The sequence below is a fragment of the Manis pentadactyla genome, chromosome 2 (assembly GCF_030020395.1).
Source record: "Manis pentadactyla isolate mManPen7 chromosome 2, mManPen7.hap1, whole genome shotgun sequence".
Classification (NCBI taxonomy): domain Eukaryota; kingdom Metazoa; phylum Chordata; class Mammalia; order Pholidota; family Manidae; genus Manis; species Manis pentadactyla.
Genome location: NC_080020.1, coordinates 35303789 through 35323459, shown reverse-complemented (window position 1 = coordinate 35323459; position 19671 = coordinate 35303789). Strand labels below are relative to the sequence as shown.

General features: G+C 40.2%; 1 protein-coding gene across 9 annotated transcripts in view; it reads left to right on the top strand.

The window, feature by feature from the left end:
* The window catches only part of ATP10B (ATPase phospholipid transporting 10B (putative)), a 294689-nt gene that overhangs the window by 176068 nt on the left and 98950 nt on the right, over positions 1-19671 (top strand). For all 9 annotated transcript variants that reach the window (XM_057491415.1, XM_057491433.1, XM_057491430.1 and 6 more), the window contains one exon: positions 18747-19059. In XM_057491415.1, the coding sequence (XP_057347398.1) occupies positions 18785-19059 (275 nt within the window). In that variant the 5' untranslated portion in view covers positions 18747-18784. The remainder of the gene's footprint in view (positions 1-18746; positions 19060-19671) is intronic.

Sequence of the window (19671 nt, the reverse complement as noted above, 5' to 3'; positions counted from 1 at the left end):
GGAGTTTTATCTGAATACACTCCAAGGGAGGAACGGGACAGAGACAAGGCAAAGGCAGCTTTACTTGAATAAATCAGAGGGAAAGGGGAAGCTCATTGATGGAAACTTTAAGCTCAAACCAGAGCTCTCAGTAACCCCTCCCTACTTATCTGAAGCAGGATAGAGAGAGTGGAGACTTGTGTTTAAAGTCTGGAAAACAGAATGAAATAGCCAAGAGGCAAAGACACCATGGGAAGTGCACAGACAAAACATAGTAACTCAGTAAGAAGTCTTTTAAAAATACACACTCCAAGGAAGGCAAGTGTGGGCACCCTCAGAGAGGAGGCGCACTTAAGGGCTTAGGATTCCATCTTTTAAGGCTTGCAAGAATGGGATAAAGGTAAAAGGTTAGGGGGGCATAGGCTTGTCATGTGGTCTCATGATGTCTATCTCCAGTGAGAGATAATATGTCATTATCCATAGTCAGTACTCTAGATAATTCTGTAGGATAAACTGCCTGTTCCTCTCTAAGATAGTAACTACCCCTAAGTACTGGGAACATACCAGTTAAGACTGCTTGCCTTGTCTTAAGATGGGATGTTGGCTGATTACCAAAGAATATGCCAGGAATCTAACTTCCCAACTCTCTTTTAAAATGTAATCTTAGCCTTAAGATAAGTCCCTCCTGTTCTTATAATGCTGTTCATATCTAGGCATTTTTTGGAAAATTAATCATGATGCTTGTCTCATGTCTGCCCTATCTCACCTGCATTAGCTCAACATTCAGAGATTGTGGAATGAACTCACATCGCAAAGGGCATTAATTCTGAGTCCTTTCTGGCTCTCTGACTCTATATAATTAACTTCCTGAGTTCTCAGTGGACCCCACCCTCTTTTCATCCTGCTTTTATCTGTCTTTCTGTCTAGCAGATACATACCAGAGAGCCAGGACAGGGTGTGTGACTGTACATGGGAAGAGCTCATTAAGTGTCTCAGGACAGCAAGGTGATCATGAGCCCAGTTTCAGAGGTAAGACAGGTATGGGTTCTAATCCGACTCTGCCCCTGTGAACTGTGGGATCTTTGCAAAGATATACAACCTCTCTGAGCTCTACCTTCCTCTTCTGTAATATGCAAATAACAATAGTTCTTAGCTCCCGGGGCTCCTGTGAGAATTAAATAAATTAATGCTTGCAAGGCCTTAGCTTGGTGCTTGACATTTGATAAACCCTCAAACAATTTGCTCCTGTTAAAGCAGGAATTCTCCAAAAAGGCCACACTCAGGAACAAACTGTCCCAAGTTCAGTGAGGCTTGAGTTTTCAATGAGGAGACAGTTCTGGAGGATCTAGACCCTTCTCTGCAAGAAGAGAGGAAAATGAGGAGTGAGTGGCCTACAAGAGGAAAGAACTAGAAACACACACACACACAAAAGAAACACCAGGTCTTACCCTCCGCCCAACTTACAAAATTTTAACATTATGTCATTTTTCCTTTAGGTTTTTTTTCAAGGTTAGAGATAGAGTTGAAGTTTATTGTGTATCGCTCTCTAATCCCTCTCCTTCACTCCTTCTCCAAATGTAACTTCTGTCCTAAATTCCCATGCATGTTTTTATATGCTATTTAAGTATGTAAACAATATGTAGCATTTTTTTAAACCTTACATAAATGGCACTTATGATATAAACTCTTAGTTGCTTACTCAATATTTATTTGTTAGTTGGCTTATTCAATATTTTCTTTATGGGACATACAGTTTATTCTGGGCAACAAAGCAACCAACCAAAAGCCTAGATTTCCCACCTGCTCGTGCACCTAGTTATAAAGGCAGACAGAAAGATGAAAGCAAAGGTCGCTGGGCAGGGCTTTTGGGTGACCCATTAAAGGGACTCAGTTGGCAGGTGTACCTTTTATTCCTCACCCCATTGTCTTTCCTCCTGTTTAGGACATGACTGCGGTGGATGAAGCTCCAATAGCTCTTTGGTTCATGACCCCACTTTAGGTTGGAAACCAGTGATAAGGAGGTGGAACAAAAAGGACTGGATCCTCATGGCCTTGGAGCCTCTGATCAGCCTTAGACTACCTACTTCTAGATTTGTTTTATGTCATAAATAAATACTCTTGTTCAAGGCACTTTTTGTTATTGTTGCTAAACATACTTGAACATAATCTTAAATAATGGGGAATCATACTGTATATGTCATCTTCCAAGTTGAATTTTTGCTCACCATCATATTTTTATTGCTCAGCATTGTTTATTTGTGAGGCAGGTGTAGTGCTTACCTCACCAGTTCTGGAATTAGACTAGCTGGTTCACAGCCCCACTCTGCCACTGACAGCTATGAGACCTTAGGTAACTACTTAAACTTCTCTGTGCCTTTGTTTGCTCATCTGTAAAATGGAGATGATAATAGTTCCCCCATCAAAGGACTGTCAAGAGCATTAAATGAGTTATTACTCACAGGCAAAGTGCTTATTTTAGTACCTACAGCAAAACAGTTATTAGACCCATAGAGACTTAATTACTACTATTTTGCTATTTATCCACGGTGATATAGTTCCATTCTAAATACCATGTGATATTGCAGTTTATAAACATGATACAATTTTTTCATTCCATGATGGACATTTAAGTTTCTAGTTTTTCACTTTTACTAAATAATGATGCATTGAACATTTCCAAATATGTCTCCCAGTGCACACATGCACAAGTATGTCCAGGGTATCTACCTAGAAGTAGAAAACTGAGCCTAGGGGCATGAGTATTTTCAGCCTGGCTTGATAAAGGTAAATTGCTTCCACAATGGGGTCATAACAATTTGTATAAGAAAGTGCCCATTGTATCTCATCTTTACCAAATATCAACATACTTAGACTTATTTTTTGTCAATCTGATGGTATAACAGGGTATCACATTGTTGTTTTAATTTGCATTTCCCTGATTCCTAGTGAAGCTGGAAATAATTTCATGTGATTTGGACCCACTGGGGTTTCCTCTACTGAGAACAATCTATTCCTACCATTTCTTATTTTTTTACTGGGTTCTTTATCTTTCCATTTTGGAATTTGCATATGTAATAATTTTACAGACATCTTTTGCCAATCTGTAACTTGCCTGTCCACATTCTTTAGGGCACAGAAATTTTAATATAGTCAAATTATCAATCTTTAATGATTGATGTCTATGCCTAAAGAGTTCCCTTCCTACTACAAGTCATAAAGATACTCTTTTACATTTTGTTGTAAATACCCTCTCCTGAGGAAGGAGGTCTGTAATGCACCTAGAGTTTACTTTTGTGTACAACAGAGGAGACATTTGTTATTGTTTGCATGAGCTGACAGTGATCTCAGTGGTGTTGATGGAGTAGTCTGTCTGTCCACACTGATCTCTAAGACCACATCTGTCACGTATCAAGTTCCCATACGTGCCCGAGTCTGTTGCCCAGCGCTCTGTTGTGTGTCATTTGTCTGTTTGCTATCCTAGTGCCCATACTCACTGTCTGAGTCTCAGTCTCTAAGGATCTTTAATCCATGAGATAATTCAGGAACTGTGGTTGGTTGGCATCATACAGATAAATCCAATCATAGTTAGGATAGATTTTTCCCCCATTCGGACAGCTCTTCTGGCACTGTGTATGACAAATCTCAGAGCCACAGGAACACAGCAGAAGGGAGGAACAGATTTAACTCAAACTTGCCTTTTATCTCGCTTCTCAATATATACCCTGTGGTGTTTCAGACTCCAAAACCCACATGCACATCCTGCCGCCATCAGAGCTCACTCTATGTGTTGCTTATTCAACAGTCCCCTCCCCACATTGCTGGACAGCAAAGCTATTTGTCTTTCTAATGGTCCAAAGAAAGGGAAAGGTGTCTAGATACAATATTTATAGTCTGGATAATTATGAAGCACTTAAAAAACAGAGACCATGATATTGGAGATGTAACACATCACTAAATCCCTATGTATGCAACTGTAAAAAGATTGAGAAAATTGGAAATGAATTACCTACTCACCAGATGGGGTGTTATCTCCTTGACTCTTTCATAGAAGGTCAGAATGAAGTTATTAGGGGGTGGGAGGGAGGGGTATGAGGGTAGCTACGTAAGTGTGTTAATTTGCTTTTCTCTCAATTTCCTGTATTATTATAAGAAGCCAAAGTGCCCCAGAGAGAATGCTAATTTTGATTTATAAATCAGATAACAAGACACCTGCAATACCCTAAAAATGTTTAAATGGTTGCCAACCCCCTTGGGCACCAGGAAATGTCAGTGGGTCCGCCTCCGGAGGCTCAGTTAGAATCAGTCAGACACGACATATAACATGCAAGGCCCAGCGGTTTTTCTAAGCATATGGGATCTCTCACCGAGGACTGGGGTTTAATGAACAGGGAGAGCTGGGCCACAGGGTCTAAGTCTTCATCAGGGAAGTTTTCCTAGAGGCCTGGGCAGCCCCCAGCCCCCAGCTGGCAGCCCAGCCAGGGGCATTATTTTGTCATTCTCCCTCCAGCTGCTGGAAGCTGAAAGGTTTTTCATGATGCTGCTCCATTATCTCCACCGGCCTTTGCCAATAAGCCAAAACAAGTATTTAAGTGGTAAAACCTGCTTCTCTACGTTCTTCTCCTTTTTTGTGTGTCTTTTCTCTCTCCTGTCTCTGGGTTTGTGGGTTTATGTTCTTGTTGGAGGAGACCACGGTCATATTCTCCCCTACAGTCTTACAGCCCTCTTTCCTCTCATCTGATATTAATAAACTTTTCTTTAGCTAGGAAACTGATTAACAATGGTGGTATGTTGCTCTTCAGAAAGCCATATGTGGATCTGTTAGCTACTATCCTGGAGGTAAAATGTGCATATTGCAATCAAGGAGAGAGTGTGTGATGTTGTCACATGGTAAAGCCAAGTCTCTGTCCAGAAATTTGCTCTTTGCAGTTTAATGAGTCTCTCTAATGCTCCAAAAAAAAGGAAAGGTGCCTAGATGCAATCGATAAGAAGCAGAGAACCCTTTCAGAGTCTTAAATGACGCAGGAAAGCTATGATTGGCTGTCATGCAGAGCCCAGGGCTCCTGACTGAACAGCCAGACCCTGCCTGCCCACACTGGTTCATGGCTCTTACTACAGTGGGACAGCTAGAAATAATTTGGGTTACACCAGAAAGTCACTTTTGTTCCAGATAGGAGTAAAGTGACATTAAACAAACAAATCATCCACAGACCTTTGACTGATGGAGTCTCTTGGTGCCAATGACCAAGTATCATCACAGCACTGGGGCTTTAATTTGAATTTCTTTGTGACTTAAGAAATTAAAAATGCCCAGGTGAATCCCAAATAAAGTATGTGATTTAGTTCATTGCACTGATGTTAATTTCTTTCTTTGACAAAGTACCTGGTCCTGTAAAATTAGGAGAGCCTCAGGGTAGGACCTCTCTGTACTATCTCTGCAACTGTTCTGTAAACCTAAAATTATTCCAAAATCAAAAGTTTATTTTTAAATAAGTCAAGCAGGGCAATGACAGATGTCTAAGGTTATAGGAATAAACATAAATGGCTCACACTAAGGGAGAAAAACTCAAACTGTCTAGGCTCTGCATTAGGAAACTGATGTTAACTCTACAACTGATTATCCTCGTAACTTCAAGCAAGTCACTGAACCTTTCTTTGCTTTATTTGTTGTTCCAAAGAAAGGGGGCAATCAGACTGATCTGCAAAATACAGAAAAATTCATTTTTCAGATGAAAAATTATCCACAGCCATACCTCCAAGCCACAGTTTCATCAAAAGTGAAAATTCATAAACAAATTGACTCCTGCAGAGTCAATTTCACCCAATTTCAATTCCAATTATATACAAATATTGAGTCATTTCTAAGAAAACAGAGCTAAAGAGCTAGGAATAAAGACATTATATTGAAAGTGGAGATTTGCATAAAATAACGTTGGAAGATAAGAAGTATTTAAAGTATGTGAATTGTGATCTTAAAACTTCACCCTAGGGTCTGCAGGGGGACTTTGCTGAGATGTGTAAGAGCATCATTTTACAAGTACTTTAGTCGGAAATCCTCCTGAGCAGAGCTAAGGACATGTAGTCCTGTGTCATGGGAAGGCAGTTTCAGAAACTTCCCCAGTAACTTACTCATCCCAAGAAGCCAGTTATTCAGTCACTGAGACCTGAGGAAGCTGAAATCAAAAGACCTGAGTCTTAAACCAAAACAATTTTATTTTTATGCTTCATAAAAGATGTTAGCTACAAACAAAATTAATTTCAAGTTTCCTGTATCAGGAGAGGCAAGCATTTAAAAGTGCTGGGGAACAGATTGTACATGGAATTGTGCCATACCTACTGTTGTTTTAGAAGAATAAGTGTCACTTATATTGACAGTATTTAGTATGTTACTTTGGTTGTTTTGTTCAAAATATTTTTTAATTATCTCAAAATTTGGTCCCAGGGAAAGGGAACTTGCACAAGTTCTCAAGTTCCTTAACCCCAGATTCTTCTAAATGTGCACATTGAGAACTGAACACCTACAGCTGGGGAGAAACTATTATAATACCTCAAAGGACTGCTGGAGGGGAAAATGGGATAATAGGATTGAAGTTCATTGAAATTTTTAAAAATAATATTGAAATACCAAGTTTGTATTCATCAAAGTAATCAAGCACGTATTAGTATCTATCATTGCACTGGGAAAGGTGTGAAGTGCCCACTCGCAGGAGGCACTGGGATGAGGAGACCCTGGGGAGCAGAGTGTGACTGCACCCAGCCGTCATGAGGGTATAGATGTAAGACTGCCCTGTGGAGGCCCTCAATCCAGACAAGTACGTAGGTTCAATACACAGAGCTAGGAGCTGAAATGGGGTAGGGACAGAGCACTGTGAAGCGTATGAGTAGCCCCTCAATCACACTTCAGGCTTTCTTGGGAAGGTAACATCTAAGTTCTAAAAAATGAGTGGAATACTTTGCAGGAATGCAGGTAGTGTCCTGGTGGTGTTGGTTGTGACAATGAGATAGATGCAAAAGGAAATAAAATAATTTCCTATGACTAGAGTAGAGCATGAAGACAAGATTAACAAATGATGAGGCTGAAAAGAGAGTCTGTATCCAGCTCATGGAGGGAAGGAGGTGTAAATTATGTCAAAGGTTAGTCCCTTATCCTGTCTAAGGGAAATCGAGAACCAAAAGCTCATGGATTACATGAATGGATTTACAGTTTGATGACATCGTTCTGATTTCACTGTGGAAAAACAGCAAACTTGGAAGCAGGCAGACAAACTATGTAACTGTTCAAGTAATCGAGGCAAGAGATGTGAGCAGCTTAGACTGGTGTGGTGGCAGTGGGACCAGAGAAAAGTGGACAGACCAACGGATTTATATGGGAGACACTGGGTGAGAGGGGAACCGAAAGCTTGGGCGGCTGAAAGGGCAGCTTCGCCGTTCCGTGAGATGGGAAGTAGGGGCAAGAGCAGGTCTAGTGTGAAGAGAATGGGTCTGTTTGGAGGCAGACTGAGATTGATATTCTTAAAGGACATCCAAATGGTGATGTCCAGTAGACACAGTTGGATCTTTCTTGAAATTCCTCCGTACTTCAGAAATAGAAGTTTGGAAGATGTGGAGACCTTTTGAGAACCTTGTTGTTTCTATAATACTCTAATAAAAGAGAAATAATAAAGATAAGAGGGTTCAGTTATTTCTTTGGAAATATAAGAATGTTCAGCCCAAAGCATGTATAAGAGAGTAAATCAAAACAGATGGATGGCAAAGTCTACATATCTGAAAAGAGAAAGGATCTGCCACTTACTGAATATGTGCTGAGGTTACTTACCTTTTCTGAATAAGCTGTCATCTAGGGAGGAAAAAAAAAACTGTCCTTGGCAAAGTCCCTCATCAGGGTAACTCAGGAAAGTCAGTGCAACTGAACTATTAGAGATGTACGTGGACCTTAGTGATTACCTGGTCCAATTCTCTCATCTTATACAGGAAGGAATTAAGGCCCAAAGAGAATGATAGACTTGTCCATGGTCACACAGCTGAATAATGAGATATGCAAGTCAGATGTCAGCTTCGCTTGGCTTACCCTGCCCTTTAAAATCTAGATGGGATCATCTTGAACCCCCATCCCACAACCTATGGAAAACCCTATGCCTCTCCTTTCCCCCCAGCTTCTGTGAATTCCTATGGATTTTATGTTTCCTCCAGTCATCTCTGGTTCTGATTTCCAGAATTTGCTAAGTTTCTCATTCTCCACTCTTTCATGTGGCTCTTCTTTTATCTTCTCCTACTGGCACAGAGCCAAATAATGGAGACACCTCCTTGACTCCTAGACCTCTACAACTAACCAAATGATATTTTCATATAAGATCATTCTGTGTTGCAATGTTTTCTAACAATTTTAAAGTAATATAGAAGGACATTATATCATATTACAGTATAATACATATTTCTAAGTTATCTGAGCTTCTTTTTAGGTACATATGTTCCATAAAAACATGGGAATATTAGCCACAAAAAGAAGGAAATCTTGCCATTTGCTACAACACGGATAGATTTTCAGGGCATTATGCTAAGTGACATTAGACAAAGAAAGACAAATACCAAATAATCTCACTTATATGTGAGATTAAAAATTTTTTTAAAAACAGGCTCACAGATACAGAGAACAGATAGTGGTTGCCAGGTGTGGGAGTCGGGGGTGGGCAAAAGTGGTGAAGGGAGTCAAAAGATACAAACTTCTATTGCAAACTAAGTGAGTCATGGCGATGTACTGTACAGCACGGTGACTGCAGTTCACGACACTGCTGAATAGTCAACAGCTGCTGAGAGAGTAGATCTGAAAAGTTCTTAGCACAAGAAAAAATAATGTGTTACCAGGCATGGTGAGGGATGTTAATTAGACTAATTGTGGTGATCATTTTGGCATATGCACAAATATTGAATATTATATTGTATACTTGAAACTAATAAGATTCTAAATTACCCCCGAAAAAGCCCCTCTGCCCTTTTCTGACAACGCAAGCACCACTCTGCTACCGTCTTAATCTCAGTTTCTCAAGTTTTCCCCCTCATTTCCCTCTTCTCCCTGTTCCTCTTCCCTTTAATTCTTCCCTTTGTCTTCATTCCCTCCCTGAGGAAACTCCGGAGGCAGCTGCTGCAATATTAGTTTTTCTCGCCCCGCTTCACAAATCAGATCCCGCGCTCTTTGTACTAAGCCAGGTGCTAGTCCACTTGATCTGGAGAAAGCTCTTCCCAAATCTCCCAGGTCCTGCTCCCTGCCTGACTCCCCTCTGTCTTCCCTGGTGTATTTGTCAGCATGTAACTCACATAACCACACATATGTGTTGAGTAAGTTGAACTGAGCCCAGTCAGTGTGTGCTGTTGTCTTTTAATTGCTTTCAGCCCTGAAGACTTTGAGCAACTTTTTTCGCTGCGGCTCAGTGCTGATTTATTCAGCTTCTCCAAGCAATTTATTCATTTTTAATTAGACCCAACTTAATTATTTTGTCAGTAAAACAAACCAAAAGAATCCATAAAACAACTTTTAAGTGAAATCACATCTCTGCCTGGAGGGATATGAAAAATGAAATTATGCATCTCATTTTACCTGCCTCTTACAAAGAAAATATTGTCCAAATTGTCTTTTTATTTCCCTAGATCTTCTGCCTTTCAATAGGAAAATGCTAGGAAAATCAGGCTTGGAATAGAGGGAAGAAAATGGAAAAAAGTTTTCAATGGGGAGTGTATATGTGAGCACATAAGGCAGGTTCTCTCTAGGTTTTTTCATTAGCAACTCCTACTTTTGAATGATCTGCAAGCTGGTTAGGAGTGCAGATGTCCCACCCCCTCCCCAGAGCTTCTGACTCAGTAGTTCTGAGAGGTGAGGATGAGAGATGGAGTTTATCACTTGTCTATTCTTGCACCTTCTGGGATTAATGCCTGCTTCTGGATACCCAAGCCCTCTTGTTCACCAATTGGCCACTTATACTTCAGGAAGTTTGCTTTGTCCTGCCCCATCATGCATGTCTTCTTCCATCTCTGACAACTTCCAGTGCTTGTTGTCTGTATTTATTCAATTACTTGTCTATCCAGTTATCTGTCCTATGTACTGTCAGGACCTATGCATTACCATCTCTCTCTCTGCACTTAGCCAAATATCCTACATTCAGTTCTGGGCTCCCTCTACTACACCAATATTTCCAACTTCAGAGCCCAAAGATCCCTCTGTCATCAAATAATTTCCTACTCTCCACATGAGAGTTACTTAATTTTAGTATTCATGAATCTAGAACATGCATAATAGCAAAATCGTACAATGAAATTAGTAATGCTTTTAAACAAATTTGCAATATATCCATCCCAACAGTGTTTGCTACACTTAAAAGTAGTGGCTCACATATGTATACAGAATATAATGAGATCCATCTACAGACCATCCCAGGAGCACATATGAATTCTCTGACATCTTGCTATCAGCATCCAATCTCAAGGCAATATTTAAGGGCCAGAGTTTAGGGTCCACTCTCTTGGTCTCAGATTTGAAGTAAGATACCCAAATAGAAGGCATCAGAGTATTTGGAAAGTAAAGAATCCCATTATTCAGCTAAGAAAGCAATAATGACAGGTCTGACCATATCCTATTGCCATGCTGCCACATTACTCCAGTAGCCCTTAATGCATTAATCCCATACTCAACTCTCTGAGAAAATGTCATTTAGTCTAATATCTGGCAGAGACAGCCAAAGCTCACCAAGGATTCCATGTGCTCCTCACATAGCCCAGCCTACCTTGTAGTTGGAATGAGAAAGACCATGTAGCTGATTCTGGCTGTTTGACTACAAGCAAAACAATACAGTTCACTTCTGTGTCCCTGTTATGGCTGTAACTAAAGCCACACGTGAGATTAGGAGGTAGAGGGAGCCTGAATCTCTGAGTCACTGGATGGAGGAGATTACTTGGACCTAAAAACTGTTCCTGGATTTTGCTAAGCCACTGATATTTGGGGCTTTATCTGTTTCACAGCCTAGCCTATCCTTAGCCTAGCCTGACTAATATACTAGGCAAAATGTGAAGTAAGGCCTTTCAAGGTAGAGGATCTACTACTACATGCGCAGAACTGTGGGGGGGGGAGTGCCAGGGGGAGGGGAGGAGAGGGGAGGCAAGAGAGAGAAAGAAAGAGCTGGGAGTGTTTGAAAAAAATCACATGAGCAAAGAGGTAGGCAGAAGCTGGATCATATGGAGTAATGTAGGCCTCAGTGAGAACTCTGGATTTTATACAAAGGCAATCACAATCATTAAGAGAATTAAGAAGAGAGCTGACATGACCTGACTTACATGTTAGAAAAACAACGTTGGCTGTTTTATAAAGACTAGATTGGAAAAGGAACAAATAAGGATGCAGGAACCTGTTAGAAGTGTTGCAATCATCCAGACAAGAGATAATAATTCATTTTATTAGATTGGAAGCAGTAGAGATAATGAGAAAAAGATGGATTTGAAAATGATTTAGAAGGTGAAAATGGATAGAACTTTAAAATATATAAGCTGCAGTACGTAAAGTAGAAATCAAAGATTTCTAGGTCTTTTGGTAAATGGAGATGCTATTCTTAGAAATGGGGACTATTTGAACCAAAGTGAATTTTTAAGAGAAACCAAGAGTTTTAGAAATCTTAAAGTTGAGAAGCCTAGAAAAAAAGTGAAGCTGGCAAATAAGCAGTGGGATACACTTGTAGAAAGCTCATGAGAGGGGTCTGAGCTCCAAATACACTAACAGGAGATGAGCTGGCTGGTGAACTGGAGCTGCCCTACATGCTAATGAACTTGGGAGGTAGTCATGAAGTATAGCGTGGCAGACCAGAGAAATACCTCCTTGTCTGTTTAAAAATAGCTGCCCTTGAAAATCTGTTGGAGTAAGGCTCTTATAACTGAGGTGCTAGGCAAAAATCAATCGGGGGTAAAATGTGTTCACAAAAAGGACTAGTGATGGAGGCTGAGTATGTTATGCTGATGATGTTTAAGTTCTATAAAATTCAACCCATTGATCATTCCATTCCCACAAAGGCCCTTTCTGTAGTATTTCATTTATTTCATTTCATTCCCATAAAAAACTTTACATTTTCATTATCTTCTTCCTTTGGTTAATTTTATTTAAGGTGATTGATATTTCCTTTTCACTCTGCCTCTGCTTTTACACTAGTCCCTACTACCTCCAAAGACAACGACCCTCACCCCACACTTTGCATGGGCCTGCAGACTAATTTCTCATTCAGTGTCTCCTCCTCACTAAAGGAAGTCAGCCTCTGGCAATCTAATTATAAGTGTGGGTAGAATTGCAATATTTCCAGAATCTCTCACCTGGCCTTAGCACATCTCCATATCAATAGGTGTTTCCCAGGGGTAGAGAGAAGTAGTCCATCTCCCATCTCCGTATCAATAGGTAATTACAAGGGGGAGCAGGGCTTATCTGGCCCGGAGAGGTTGGGTGGGGTCCCTTTTTGCAGCCTGTTGGGAGAGACATTGGGAGCAGAAGTGGATGAAGCAATAAATGGGATTCTCCCACTTTATTTCTCCCTTTCACTTATTTTGGTTTCAAGGGTATTTTTTCCCAGGCTGGGAAGGTATATTTCCCCACCACCCCCACCTGGAGTTACAACAGGACACACTGTAGTCTGTGGATGAGGCACCATTACAGTTCTTGCTCTTCCCACTGGGAAAGACAAAGCACCTTCTGACTCTTACAAGAACTGACTGCACACAGCAGCTCTATGGAGGCTCCTGTGACTCGCACAAGGTGGACAAAGCCCTGAAGTTCACCTTACTGAACTATTCTGAGCAGACCTCAGAACTAGAAACCTGAATGAGGAGCTTTCAAACTGTGGTTTCTGTTTTCTGGCCTGCAGTTAAACATAATTCCTTGAATCTAAAATGTCATCAATTTAATGATATATTGTGAGGGTAAAAAGAAAAAAAGAAACATGATTATATCGATTATGTGACACATTCCACTTTCAGAACAGAAAAAATGTGAAGAAAATAAAAAAGTACATCTTGGAGTCTAGTACATGTAGGTTTCCCTGAACAGGAGCAGGAAGAAATGACAGGTTCTAGAGATGAATTATTCCATTCATGTTACTTTTGGTTTCTTTGTCTATAAAATGAATATGGGTAAAATAGGTGGAACAAAAGTGATAGACATTTCCTCACGCAGATCCAATCAGAATAGGTGAAAAAAGCAAGTGAATAATAAATTGCTAATAAGATTGCTTTATTGCAAATCTTCCCTTGATCTAGTTGCATGATTAGGGAATGCATAGAAATCTGTTTCCCTGGATTTTTATTTAATTCAGGGTTGATGAAGAAGCCTTTGTTGTTGTTTTGACACTTGAGTAGGGAATAAAAACCTTGTAAAACCTGTTAGCAGCCTTTCGTGCTTAGTAGATAAACCTTGAATAATGGAAGTGACTGATACTTTCTGGGTGATTGTTGATGTTTCTGAACCTGGTTCTCAGAACAGCAAATAGATATACAGAAGGTCTAGGACAATGTTGGAATAACAGGCCAACAGTTTTTATTTTACTCTAAGTAGGTCTTGTTGGTGCCTATTAAAAAAGTAATAACAAGAGTCTCAAACCTCTAATTTCAGAATGCTTGAGCAGAAAGCCAAAGTTGACATTTAAGCTTTTTAAAAGTGAGTTAACTTATAATAAAATATATTGCATTTAATAAAACAAATGTTATTCAGATGTGGCAAAAATTAAAAAGGCAATTTAAGAATGATTACAGTTTGGGGAAAACTGATATGTATATTAATTGATTTGAGGACATGCTAACTCCAGACTATTTCTTCTAAGGGAGTTATTGTTTATTAAGTAGATGGCTCACAGAAAATTGTTTCTGTGAGATTTATACATTTTTTCCTCTTCGGGTAGAGTGTTTTAAAAAGCCCATAGTTATTTGAAGGCCAAACTTTCTTAGATTATAATAAATTCTAATATCAGGATGGTGTACTATTTATCAAGAATCTAAGTATAGATTAAATTTAATTTTATAGATTTTTTTTTCCCCCACGGTCCTGAACAGCTAGTGCTTTTTTAGAGAACTGTATGCCAGGGGAAAAAAATTATCCAGTCAATACATATTCCTCCTTGGGTTCTCTTGGCCCTACTTGGGTTTTCTTTCCATTCTTAAAATCAACATGTTTGCTCTAGCCATGGGGCACTAGCAAATGGGGCTTCTTCCCAGGATACTCACATACTTCCAGACACTCATACACACCACATATTCGCATACACATACCACACACATGCACAGCGAACAGTACACACACATACTGCACACAAATGTACACAACACACAAATACACACACTATATACACACTATTCCCTGCTGTGTAACAGGCCTCACTCATCCCATGATTTTAGCTCAAGCCCCATTTCTTCAGGGACAAGGTCACATCCCTCTGTAACACAATCACACTGCACTCTGTTCTCCTTTGTGGCACTTATCCTGGTTGGTAAATATATATTTTTCTAGCTCTCAGCCTCACTAGAGTGTAAGCTCCAGGTGAAGGGGAGTGGATGTGTAGGTTTTACTCACCTGGTATAAAACAAGGGTGCAGTAAGTATTTTTTGATTCATTGAATGGCTGGTTGACTGACCCCTAAAATGGAATTTGATAAAGGTGGGGTTTACTTGGATTCATGAAAATAAAAAAACAACTGGGGTTAATTGAAAATGTGGGCCAGGCAGGATGGAGGAGGTTCAGGTATAGAACAGGATTTCTCAGCAAACTAATTAACCCCATGTGTTAAGCTAATGGTCCACCATAAAGGAATGCCCCACACCCACCATTTAGGGGATAGTCTGCCCAGGAAAACATGATACTGGCTAGAGAGGATTAATGTTTCAAGCTAGAGGCAATCTTGAGTGTGAATTAGCAAAACTAGAAAATCCTCAGGTTTATTGTTAGTGGGAGGTGCCATTTCAATGAAAGAATAAGAGAAAGACTTTATAACAAGAAGGACTGAAGAGTTGCTTCAGGCATGCCCCTCCCTTTCTGAAAGCAGTAATAAACCACACCTCATATTAAAGGATTAGATAATCCCCCTTTGTGTGCTGTTCACTTTTGGAAATAAGTAATTGATTTGGAGGAAAGAGGAAGCCGTGGGTCAAAGAGCTGCCTCCTGTCCCCAGTGTTGCCCACCCTCCAGCCCATCCCTCTGTGCTGCTGCCAGAACAAAGCCTGGGATGCCCAGCTCTGACCATGCTGCCTCCCTGCCTAAAACTCTTCAAGACACCGTACTCTCAACATGATGAGTAGGCCATCTATCTAGCCCTTGTCTCTCCAGCTCAAATCCCGCTACTCTTTGTTCCCACTTCATGTACTCTGTAGGACATTCCTGTGAACTTGCTGTTTCTAGAACTGTTGCCAGGCAGCTGTATCTGGGGAGGTCTTTCCCTGTACACCAGTGAAACTTCAACCTGGACAAGGGATTGTTCTTGACTCTGAATGAAAAAGAATTCTCCAGCAGGTTGGAAGAGTGTAGGTAAGGAAGGAATTCATTAAGGAGAGAGTATCAGAGAATGGCAGCTGCCTTTGCAGGCAGCAGAGAGCAAGGAAGAACAGAGGGAGGAAAGGGAAGCTCACTGAACTCCTGCTTGGCATTGGGCGGATCCCTTGCCAACTCCTAAAGCCAGGCTCACCTGGTGTCCAGTGTCCACTTGGATCTGTATGGCATGGGAACTAAGCCCCTACCACCCCAGGATTTGGGGGAGTTGTGGAGCACTGGATAGAGTGAGATTATGTTCTGAGACCTTCCCAAAGGCAAAGAAAGGAGATCCTCAGAGCATGATTGCACAGCTGCAGCCTTGTCCAGGTCAATCAGGCAAAAGGAACTTGCAAGCCCAAATCAGAGCGCTCAGTAGCCCCTCCCTACCTATCTGGAGTAGAACAGAGACAGAGTGAAGGCTTGTGCTTAAGTCTGGAAAATAGAAATAGCAAGGTGACAAAGGCACTACTGGAAGGGCACAGGGACAAAACACAATAAGTTGAGCAATGAGAAGGCTTTATTTTAAAAGTACACACTAAAAGAAAAGGGAGTGTGGGCAACCTCAGAGAGGAGGCACGCTCAAGGGTTTGGGTATAGGGTCTTTCCTGTAGAGGTGTCAGCATAAGGCACGATATATACAGGTGATTCATATTTTATTTGAAGTTTTGTCTTATGAATAGGGTTATTTAGATGACTGTGTTGGTACAGATCTCAGGATTCTTTATCCACATTGCTTCATTTACACTTTGGAGTTCTATTTCCTGTCCTGGTTACAAAGTTACTTAATTGATTAAGGGGAGGGAAGAAGAGGAAGAACAGCCTATAAAGTTAAAGAATAAGCTAGGCCTTTTTCTCAGGTTAAGTATATTTTACAATGGCATGACCCTTGTCTCATTCCCTTGCCCTACCTCAGAACCAATTCTTCTACCTGGAACTCCCTTCCACAACCCCCCTACCTAGCTAACTGTATATATGTATGTATGTATACAGACACATAAACAGATGTGCATATTATTTTCTGAACCACTGAGATGTCTTGCCCCTTTACTCCTAATTGCTTTAGGATGGTTTTCCTATGAATAAGAATATTTTATTATATAACCACCATATCATCATCATCATCATCATCATCATCATAATCAGGCAATTTGACATTATTAAGATATTACTAATCCAAAATTCATATTCAAATTTTGCCCACTGTCTAATAATGTCTTTTGTATATTAGATCTCCTCCTAGTCATGGATACAATTCAGGATCACATATTACATCTAGTTATCATAGCTTTTTAGTCTCCTTTAATCAGAAACACTTTGACCTTTGAGATTTGAAAAACATAAGCCAGTTATTTTGTAGAACAGCCCCAATTTGAGGTTTTCAATGTTTCCTTGTGACTACCACAGAAATGATGTCATGTCCTTCTCAGTATGTTATATCAGGAGGCACAAGAGGTCAAGTTATCCCAATATTGGTGATGTTTGCTTTGATCTCTTTGGTAAGGTGATTTTTGCCATATTTCTCCACTACAAAGTGATTCTTTTTTTGCCATTATAATTAATAATTTTGAGGGAGGTTACTTTGAAATAGTGGAAATATCCAGTTCCTCATCAAACTTTCATCTGCTAATTTGGCATCCACTTTGCATCTGCTTTATTTTTAAGGAAGCTTATTTCATATTGTTAATAAAGAAAAATAAAGACTCTGATTATGATAAATGGTTTTTCTAAATCAACAATCCCACCTAAAATACCTGCATCTCCCATATAAGCCCAACCTTCCTTTATAAAGATCTTATCACCTCAGATTGAGAGAAGCCTGATGTATATGGCATAAACCAAGGCAAGATTTCTCATTTGTATTTCCAACTCTATTCATGAATTAGCTTTTCATTTATTTTTCTTTCACAAATATAAAAATAATATTAGAATTCATGAGAGGGGCATATTTTTTTATAATGAGGAAGAATATATACAACATTATTTCTGGTTTACCAAACTACCATATTATTCCTTTGGTCACATTATGGTGGGCATCAGTAATTGCATGAACTTTTTCATACTTGCAACAAGGATTCACTCAAGACCCTGAAGAACTTTTTGTATCCTCAGGGTCTGTGAATTGAAAATCATACAGATTAATTAAAGTCATGAGGAGAATTATGATCAGAGTCAGATCATATAGGCATCAGGAAAGATATTACCATTTAATCTAGAAATGCAACTTTTTCTCTTTTAGAGAATGATATTTTCAGTAACAGATGGGGTTTCTCATTGTAAGCAATACCTGACATTCATTCATTTATTCAATAGAAAAACATCCTGTGAGCCTACTGGGTGAGAAGCACTATTATATACAGCTTTTGACCTTACAAAGTATATCTCTGAATAACATCTTCCTGAGTCTTCAAGCAAGATTTGGCCAAAGGAAACTTGAGGGCTTGCTTATGGGTCCTATTAAAAGAGCTCAGAAATAGGAATATCCTAGATAAAGCAGCATTCTTCCACCATCTAGAAAGATCATCTGCTTGACTAAGTGTTCAGTTTCAGACACCGCTGAATGGAGTGGAGAAGAAGGAAGGGACCTTTCACCCCCAGGTCCAACCAGCCAGATGAGAAAAAGCTACCACGTCCAAGGAACAGTATCCACAGTCCAGGGATCTCCGGCCCCGATGTCTTAGGAAGGAGACTCTCCTCTCTCCATCTGTCACTCCCCTTCAAGGTTCTGACCGTGAATGGGGTTCTCCAAAATATCATCAGCATCAGAAAACTGTAGAGCTGGAGAAACCCTAAACAACAAATGCTTTTCCCTTTAAGACGTGTCCCAGCATATTTTTATGTACTGTCCAATTTTTGTCACAGAAAACATAGAGTAAGACTAAATCTCCTCATATTACGGTGCAGAAATTGAAGACCAGCAAGGTGAAAGGACAGTTCAGAGCTAGAAATGAGCCAGAGCCAGGATGCAGGCCCCTGGGTCCTAGCCCACCAGGCCATACTTTTGCTGAGAGCCCCAACTAGGTCATCAAAATTAATTTCTCCAAATTAAATTCTCTCATGGCACTTATCACAGTGTTAGTTGAATATTACTTAGAGGATTATTTCTTCATGTCTATCACCCTAGAACATAGGATTAGAGGGACTGAACCTATTTTTCTCACACTGAATCCCAGAATCTACCTTGGATGGATGGGTGACAAGTGGATTAGCTGATATGCCATATGTTTCTCCTGACCATAGAGACTTCATGTGTCTGCAGACCATAGCTGGCCGCTGGAATGGCGCTCTCAGTGGACTCCTCTTGGCCCAGGTGGCAGTGGCGAATCAGAGACGGCCTCCTCCAGTCTCCATCAGAAGCCACTCCATTGCTGTCCCAAGAGAAGGGGAGGCAGAGCTACAACCTGATGCGGCAGCGGGTCGTGTTCCCCAACAACAGCATATGCCACAGGGATTGGGCAAAGATCTCCAGGAGATACCCTGGGAACAGAATCTGCACAACCAAATATACCCTCCTCACCTTCCTGCCCCAGAATCTCTTTGAGCAGTTCCACAGGTACAACCACTTAGCTGAACAGCAGACACTGTAACCAAGTATTTGCTGATAATTCTGAAAAGAACTTGAGATGCTGTCCTCTGGGCCTCCTTTCCTTTCATATCCAAATGCATATGCCTTGAGAAGGCTTGTCAGTCATTTGTGCTTTCAGTCATTCAACAAATATTTATCAGATTCTACTCTGTTAGGTCATATGTTGGATACTAGAGATACATTAGGAAAAAAGAGAGGTTGTCCTGACTGTATTTTCTAGTGAAAGAGACAAACATTAATTTTAAGAATTATATAAATTGATGTAAAATTATAACTCAGATAGATAATTCCAAAAAGAGGTATGTGGTGCTATTAGAGTGAGTAAGAGAGAAATTTGGCCCCATTAAGTCTGGGAAGACTTCTAGGAGGAAGTGACAACTGAAGTATAACCTGAAAGTAGAGAATGCATTAATTAGGTGAAGAGAGACGAAAGTCAGGGAAGGGAGCCAGGAGAATGTTCTTGTAGACAGAACTTCATGTGCAAAGGCACTGTGGCAAAAGAGAGCAAGATGCGCTTGGAAAACTAAAAACTTGCGAGCCACCCTTTTGAGATAATATGCAAAACCATCTTTTAATTAT